The sequence below is a fragment of the Amphiura filiformis genome, chromosome 13 (genome assembly GCF_039555335.1).
Source record: "Amphiura filiformis chromosome 13, Afil_fr2py, whole genome shotgun sequence".
NCBI lineage: Eukaryota > Metazoa > Echinodermata > Ophiuroidea > Amphilepidida > Amphiuridae > Amphiura > Amphiura filiformis.
In genome coordinates this window covers 5355124-5364196 of record NC_092640.1, presented here as the reverse complement: position 1 = coordinate 5364196, position 9073 = coordinate 5355124, and the positions used below count along the sequence as shown (strand labels likewise).

General features: G+C 39.2%; 1 protein-coding gene across 1 annotated transcript; it reads right to left on the bottom strand.

Annotated features, from left to right (window-relative positions):
- Positions 1-1223: 1223 nt before the first annotated feature.
- Positions 1224-6118, bottom strand: LOC140168683 (uncharacterized). Its single transcript, XM_072192093.1, has 3 exons — positions 6028-6118; positions 2095-4550; positions 1224-1685 (listed from the first exon to the last, which is right to left on the bottom strand). Exons 1-3 carry the CDS (start codon positions 6116-6118, stop codon positions 1413-1415), a joined length of 2820 nt encoding a protein of 939 aa, XP_072048194.1. The 3' UTR covers positions 1224-1412.
- Between the last annotated feature and the right edge of the window lie 2955 nt (positions 6119-9073).

Below are 9073 nucleotides of genomic sequence, written 5' to 3'. Positions count from 1 at the left end.
AGACACCTTTCTATCTGCAGAAGATAACTGAGGCACCTCGCTATCTACTGAAGATAACGCAGACACCTTGCTATCTACTGATGAAAACTCAGACACCTTGCTATCTACTGAAGATAACTCAGACACCTTGCTATCTACTGATGATAACTCAGATACCTTGCTATCTACTGAAGATAACTCAGACAACTTGCTATCTACTGAAGATAACTCAGACACCTCGCTATATACTGAAGATAACTCAGACACCTCGCTATCTACTGAAGATAACAGACACATTGCTATATATTGAAGATAACTGAGACACCTATCTATCTACTGAAGATAACTGAGACACCTCGCTATCTACTGAAGATAACAGACACATTGCTATATATTGAAGATAACTGAGACACCTATCTATCTACTGAAGATAACTGAGACACCTTGCTATCTACAGAAGATAACTCATACACATTGCTATCTACTGAAGATAACTCAGACACCTCGCTATCTACTGAAGATAACAGACACATTGCTATATATTGAAGATAACTGAGACACCTATCTATCTACTGAAGATAACTCATACACATTGCTATCTACTGAAGATAGCTCAGATACCTTGCTATCTACTGAAGATAACAACACATTGCTATCTATTGAAGATAACTGAGACACCTATCTATCTACTGAAGATAACTGAGACACCTTTCTATCTGGCAGAAGATAACCCAGACACCTCGCTATCTACTGAAGATAACTCAGACACCTCGCTATCTACTGAAGATAACTCAGATACCTTGCTATCTACTGAAGATAACTCAGACACCTCGCTATGTACTGAAGATAACTGAGGCAGCTTGCTATCTACTGAAGATAACTCAGACACCTCGCTATCTACTGAAGATAACTCAGACACCTTGGTATCTAAAGACGACTACTGGAACTTATTTTAATCAACAAATCCCGCATAGCGTGCGCTTTTCAAAAGTGTGCTTTTTAACCTTGTTTGTTAATAAAGTAATTTTGATGATGATTCTTTCTCAACTGCCAAAAATCGCAAAGCAAATAGTTGTTCCTTTATGTTTTCTTTTCAAAATTACTGATTCAAGGACAACATTTTTTCTGGCCTAATGCGTCATCAATTTTGCAATCACACCAAAAACCCCCATGTGCCCCCTCCGAGATTGAATGTAGCCCCCCCCCCCCGACTTACCCGCCATCCAAACCTTTGGAGCTGCGTATGTAATATTCCAACTCTTAGAAGCTTTAATTATATCACGTATATATAACTTTTAACAACACTACTGTACAAACTCTATTTTGCCTATTACTTATAGTACTTGAGTTTAACGAAAGGGTACGTCTCACTTTAAACTTTCATTTCTTCTTTCAACAGCTGATCACTGTCATCCTGTTTGAAATCAGATTGCCTACTTATACCCTGTCATTTGTGTTCCAGGTAAAGACGCAGCTTGATTTCTGTCTGATGTGCCACTTGATGAGGACCTTCGCGCTGCTATCATACCAGAAAATCTCAGTTTTTCACTCCATAGCAATCCTACTCGACGATTGCAAATAAAAGAGATGAAAATGAACACTCCTTGGAGTGAGTTGAGAATGATGAATATGTACCATAGAGCCTCGATGCCAGTAAATGCGGCAACATAGCCAAATATCCAGGTGAAGCCCATAAGACTAGCAATCTGAAAACAAACATACGATATAAAACTCGTGACAATATCAATCACAGGGCATGAGGGGGAGAAGGATCCCATTCTCCGGCGTAGTATGAGCAATGCTTGCCCAGATACTACCTACGTAGTTTGAACAAAATTGATTGTTATTTTCTATGAAAGTTACCATTTATGCTATCCAACAAAATATGCAAACGAGTTACCTTTAAGTATGCGGATTTGATGCCGACACACAACATGAGCCGTACTTGATCAAGTTTCATGAAAGTCTAGCACGAGTCATTGCTTTGTATGTAGTAAAAAAAAAGCGTTTGAAAAGTTTTTAATGTTTGTTCATGTTGTTACGAGTGAATTAAAACAATATACTAGCTTTCGCAAGTTCTGACTGTTACATTGTCATTACCTTAGCGGGACTTACCTTCATATAAATAAGAAGTTCCTTAGTACTTCGTTTCAATGTTGACGTATCCTGATGAAGCCTGGCAGTTGCCCTTTTGGTAGATCTTATACCAGCAACAGTGTGTCCGAATAAGATGACGTTAAAAAGCAAGAAGATAGCAGCTGGAACGCCAAATGTCAGTAGGTTTGCTGTACCATCGCTTATCCAACAAGCACTGGCGCTGCCGTACTTGAAATTGACTTGAGTGCATTGGCAGAAATGAAGAACAAGACATGGTATGACAATTAGGAAAGGTGACCCCCATGCATATATCATGTATAGAAACATAGACTTCTTTCCTTCGCTCACCTTCTTTAAATTATCCGGATTACCAAACGTTCTATCTAAATCAAATGCCAAAGCATTCATCCAGGCAAACGCTGCAAGCCATGCGTAATGTGCCAGCACAGCAATGGCCACACAAGCGTTTCCGTTCTCAGTTTTGTTGCCACCGAAAAGAAGTAAAAATTGACCAATAAAGAGAGCGCCAATAAGGTTCATTATGAGGCGACTTGCACGGTTACGAAGACTAGCAAATACGGCGTAAGTAAGAAATGTCAATATTACGGCAATTAGTGACAACACACTACCGACGATGCTTACGATAGTTTGCGCATTTGAATATTCAAAATACGACTCAGTATGCGTGTCATTACGCCCCACACTTTGGTTGAAGTTGCACACTAAAATGTCATCATTTGAAGTTATAAAGTACTCTGTGGGTTTCAAAACATGACCGGTTGGGATGTATTTGATCATTTCATCTGAAGAATTCCAATTTCCAAATAAGGACACATTCATTCTTATATATGGGCAACTGAGATAACTGTCCAAGTGGCAAATTTTGATCTCAATATCCTTGTTGAATTTGTTTGTTTCGTTATCAGTTTGATAGCGTACTCTAAATTCAACACCATTGGGTGTTATCCATTCTAAAGATTTGTTCAGAAAGACAACGTAGCTGCCATTTTGTATTAAAAGTGTATACTCATTTTCCGATATCCACTCCGTGTCACATGTGTATTTTAAATCCGATTCCAGACAACTTTTGGTAATTTCAATTTTACTTATCATACTACTTGAGGTTTGCGGAAAGGATAGCAAGGAGTTTATTGTTTCATAAACTGCGAGTTGATCTTGGATTATCTCCAACAAATATGCAGTACCATTAAGTGTGTACATGATATCAACCGAATTCGTCCAAGCATCATTGCATGTTATGGACACATTTAAAATGATAACATTGTCTGATAGATCCGTACCTAATAAGTGTGGCAATAAGTCTTCGCTAATATTTTTGAACCAATTATGTTTACAGGCTCCCGTGTGCAATGTTACTGTTAGAGTAATAATCGTATTATTTGCCTCGTCAGTTCCACACGGCAAATCAGAGGTTTTCGGTAAACATTTCCCATCTTGGAGTTTGAATCCGTCTTCGCATCTCAGAGGTATGCAATCCCAACTGCCATCTCGATGTTCAAGATGTACCTCGCCTTCAGGACATGTAATGGTGGTTTCTATGATAATATCAGTATTACGTAAGATTTTGATGCTACTTGCCCCACCGGAGGAACCGAAATCCAGAACTACTGACAGGGGAAGGCCGCCCGGCCTCCAAATAGGAGGATCAATCCCGCCTTGATAATCCGGGAAACGATCCGATTCAGAAAGCGGTACAGTATACATCGGAAAGTGTGTGCCTCCGCAATGCACATCGTAATTATCAAAAGTTACATCTTTACCAGATGTACATAAGAAGCAATGAGGATTCCTATATATTCTACCCGATACATCAATCATAGCCGTGTACGCCTCGCAACCTCCTTTGAGAGCTTCGTCAGCTTCACTAACACATCCGGATATCAGTGGTTCACATTTCCTTGCTGCTGCTGGAGGAGTCAGAACCAAACGACAAGCCCTGCATAAAAAGTTTATATCAATTTCGTTGGGATCATTTAGCCAATATGAGCAATCTAAGGTTGTTTCCCATGCAGTTAATTCTGATGTACGAACATTGTGACACATAGCACAATATACATTTCTGTAAGTGATTCCTAACGAGTCAATCACTGGTACAGTTGACAACGTGTCGTTACACACTGGTTCCTGGCACTTTTTACTCACAACACCAAGATCCTTGCTGCATTTTGAAACCATCCAATAACTATCGTCGCTAGTGCCTATGTCTACAGTTACAGATTGTCTATCGGCTGTAACTAAATCACGTGATTTTAACATATTTTGAAATTCACTCTGTTGATCATGTGAACATTCATCTTTGTAGTCTACGCAACAGTCGTCGAAGAAAATACAAGCTTTATCACAGTGACAAAATATCGCAGTGGTTTGGTCGCCTTCTGAACACCCTATTGATCCACACAAGTGTTTCTGGGCACAGACAGGTACGGTTACGTTGTTAACTTCAATTACTGTATCTGAAAAGAGAGAATGGAAAGAATTTCAATCAACTAAAAACAGGTATATATTTGTTTGTTTTAAATTTATACTTGCAAAATACAATGCAGGCCAATTTTAAACTTGATTGGTGAAGGCCATGCCATTCCAGAATTATTCCCTTTAAAAAAGCCCAACTTAAATTGAAAATTTATTCTGACATTGAATGGAAAATTAATTCAAATCAGTTGAAATATATCAAGGAGTGACATTGAAAGAGTAATATTTCCTCGAGAAGTTATATTAAAAAACGTCTCATACCGGTCAAGTGGCCAAACAAATCAATATTATTGAGCAGCAGCGAAGCTCCGTTCGAATGCGTAAAGTTGTAAGACAGAACCCCCAATTTCTAAGTATAAATATTAAGGAGTTTATGCCAAAGATACCAGAAAGTCACATATTTAGTTAATTTAAACTTTCGTTGCTAAAAACATACCAAAACAAACTAACAAACAAAAGACCATGGCGCAGACCCAGCTAAATCATGCCGAATGTGGATTACACACCCCCACACCCCCCCCCCCCCACACACCCCAACTACAGAACACTTATTATGCAACAGGTGGGGGAAAATAAAAATTGTTCATTTTTATTAATATAATTCACAAAAACTATCAAACATAATTTACTTTTCACTAACATGAGTATGAAGTATTAGTTACTCTGTAGTATTACTCTATTAGGGTTAGGGTCAGGGTTAAAGGAAAGCCCTCTGTCATTTGGTCATTTTTTAACACGGACTACCTCCATTTCTGCAACGTTAAGTTAAGGGAAGGGGTATGAACGTTTGGAAATATTGATATTTTTGATATTTAACAGTACTCGAAGTAAACTTTATAAATCTGATGATTTCTACTTAACGTGTATGTAGGTGGGATGAAAAGCCGACGATCAATTGAAAATTTTGACCTTTCGTATTGATGATATGGATTTTTTCCCCAAAACACCAAAAAAAATAGGTCTTTTGGGAAAAAATCCATATCTTCAATATGAAAGGTCAAAATTTTCAATTGATCGTCGGCTTTTTCCTCCCAGCTACATACACTTTAAGAATATATCATTAGATTTATAAAATTTACTTCGAGGACTGTTATATATCAAAAATTTGAAAAATATCAAATTTTTATAATTTGTCATAAAATTTGTATTATATCGTGATTTTCAAAAAATGAAAATTATTTGATATCAGAAAGACATGCTTCGTATTCAAAATGCAATTCGATACGTCTGAGGTGCTCTCATGTTCCATAAAAATACTGTCGAAACGCTCAAAACGCTCATTCCAGATCCCTTAAAGTAGTGTCCTCTTCCATGGTTATTAATTTGGTATTGCCGGCTTTGTTTGCTACTAATGGAGTCACAGTGTTAAGCATAGATACCCTGGCATTTATCACAGGCAGTTCTAACTTTAAGCGAGAGAGCATTTGACATGACGATCCGAGTTTTCTTAAAACCAACAGTCTCCTGTTATGATATACCAATAGTCTCCTGATATGATGTGGTTGAACGGTGGTGTCTCAGAATGTTGACCAGAGTTCTTCAAGGTCATTATATTCTCGACAAGAAACTTGATCATGTGCCGGTATTTACCATTAGACGATGCCCAGATAGACTTTCTGGTTCTTAAGTTTCAGTGTGTGAAAGGTGCAGAACTAAAGCCTCTCTCTCTCTGCTATGTTCCTCATCAACATGATCAAGGGCAAAATAATTTTTCACGGTAGGATTCCAGAGATTGTGGTCTTTCCCAACTTGACACTAATAGAGTCTCCCATCAGGTTTTCCTTCTTGTGATTTATTTCTTGCCTATCAGGTTGGTCTCGCAGAGGCTTCAGCTGTCCTGTCCCTTCTAGGGTTCTCATTGAAATCGCAATGGTCCTTCGCCTCCGAATGACCTTGACGCTTTATCATTGAGGGTTCTTACATTCCCCGTCCCTATAATGATAGTATACTGGGGCTCATATTATCTTTGATTGATTCCTTTTTATCTCTTCAGTGTGGTTGCCGTTGTCTTCTTCTTTGGTATCTGAAAGGTGGCAACGAATCACCGGACAGACACTTAGCACTCCTGCTGTTCTGTTGAGGAGTAGTAGCCACCGGGACACGGACCTTTTAGAAGGGTTGACTTTAATGACTCTCAAATCCAGAGAATAAAACTCACGTTTCTCAGCTTTCGATAGCAGGGTATGCCATCTTGATCACAGGTGCTTTCCAGGCTCACTGCATCTCCCGCGGGAACTGGCAGTCTCGTTCCTACGATGTGATGTGTGCTTAATCAGTGAGTCATATACGTGGACACGCACAAATCTCAGTGTGGAAGACGTCATGGAATTACTTGAGTTTACTGTGACAACTACATACTTCTCTTTCCGTGGCAACATATATCGCCAACGCTTCGGGACAGATATGAGTAGCCCAGTAAGTGCCATTATCGCCAACATTTATATGGAGTGGTTGGAAGAACAGGCCATTGCCAGCGCACCACTAGATTGCAAACCAAAATTATGGCGGCGTTATGTCGACGATGTCCTCGAAATCATCCAAAAGGGCACAACCGAGCAGCTAACCGAACACCTCAATTCCATAGACCCCACCGGAAACATAAAATTCACCCATGAAGAGGAGGACGATGGAAAGATTCCATTTCTTGACACCCTGATCGTACGAAAACAAGATGGAACAGTCAAGTTATTGGTCTACCGTAAAAAGACCCACACAGACCAATACTTGAACTTTACCTCACAACATCCTCTTCACCAAAAACTCGGCGTAATAAGAACACTCTTAGACAGAATGCACAACATAGTGACTGAAGACGAAGACAAAAAGGAAGAGGAGGAAAGAATAAGAATAGCCCTTGCAAACTGCGGCTACCCAAAATGGACAATTGAAAAGGTCAAACAACAAATGAAAAACAAAGCTAAGAAAGACACAAAAACCAAAAAATCAGACAACGATCCATCTAAAGGAATGGTCGTCATTCCATACATTGAAGGACTTTCAGAAAAGCTTCAACGCATTTTCTGGAAACACCGGATCGCTACTGCCATGAAACCCCACAACACGTTAAAGAGCCTTCTAGTGCATACAAAAGATAAGCGGGATCCCAACGAGACTTGTGAAGTATTATACAGAGTTGATTGTAAAGGATGTGACAAAATGTATGTGGGTGAAACAGGTAAAGCGTTTGCAACAAGACTTAAAGAACATCAAAAGGACGCCGAGAAGATAACAAGCAACAGAAATTACACCAGAGCAAAAAGAAAACAATCATTGACAGAACAAAACAAGTCCGCCATTACTGATCACATTTCTCAAGAAAACCATGTTATCAACTGGGAGGGGGCGAAAATCATAGACAAGGACTCAAATCAACACACCAGAAAGATCCGCGAAGCAATATGGATTCGCAGAGGGGGCGACAAAACCATGAACAGAGACATTGGAATGTATTCTCTTGACCACGTATATGACTCACTGATTAAGCACACATCACATCGTAGGAACGAGACTACCAGTTCCCGCGGGAGATGCAGTGAGCCTGGAAAGCACCTGTGATCAAGATGGCATACCCTGCTATCGAAAGCTAAGAAACGTGAGTTTTATTCTCTGGATTTGTCTATCAAAAATAAAATAATCAAAATTCAGGTTTGGGCACCTTTGTTAGTGTCATAGATGTGCTTACATAGCCTGCTAGTGGTTAAGCTGAAAGCCGTGTGTTAAAGACAATAGAAGATATTCCATGAATCTGCAATTTCTCTATTTTAGTAGAGAAATTTGCTACATGTACTTGAATGTGGTTTCAACTTTGTCAATACTGCTGTTTTCGTCGTTTTTTGCCAATTTTTCATTTCAAAAATACCTTAATGTGAACGACTTATCCTTCACTTTTGGGCAATTTATAAAAAAACATATTTTTTTAACACTTACGCTGGGATCACTGAATGGGCCTTTAACCATGGTAACTAGGGGAACTCTAGCTGGTTTATAAGGGTTTTTCGTTCCCTATATACAGTGGTGTAGTCAGGACATTTGCAGTGGGGCGGGAGGAGGGGGAGCAATGCAACTTTCAAGGGGAAAATTTGACGAAAATTGTCAAAAATGGGCTAAAAAGTGAAAAGCCTAAAAATCTTAAATCTATGTTGCTCCTTAAACCCAGAGCGGTGTCAGTTTCTCTGGCCGCTACGCATGGGCTATCCAGCCGGCAGTAGCGAGGAAGAAGAGATTGAGGTGCAAGCTGAGAGACGTTTAAACCTCTATTAAATGTCATGAATTAATATATAAATGAACATGTATGCTGATGGAATGCCACCTACATGTATAGAGCTGGCAGAGATAGAATGAAAATCGGGTGATGAGGAAATGGAAATACAGGTGTGACATGAACAGTGGCGAAAAAGGAATATTATTATAGTATTTAAAAGAAACCGTAGTTGCGCATCTAGAATCCCTACAAGTACGGAAACAAAAATCTCTCTTTCTTTCACTACACATGGTTTTATTTTGT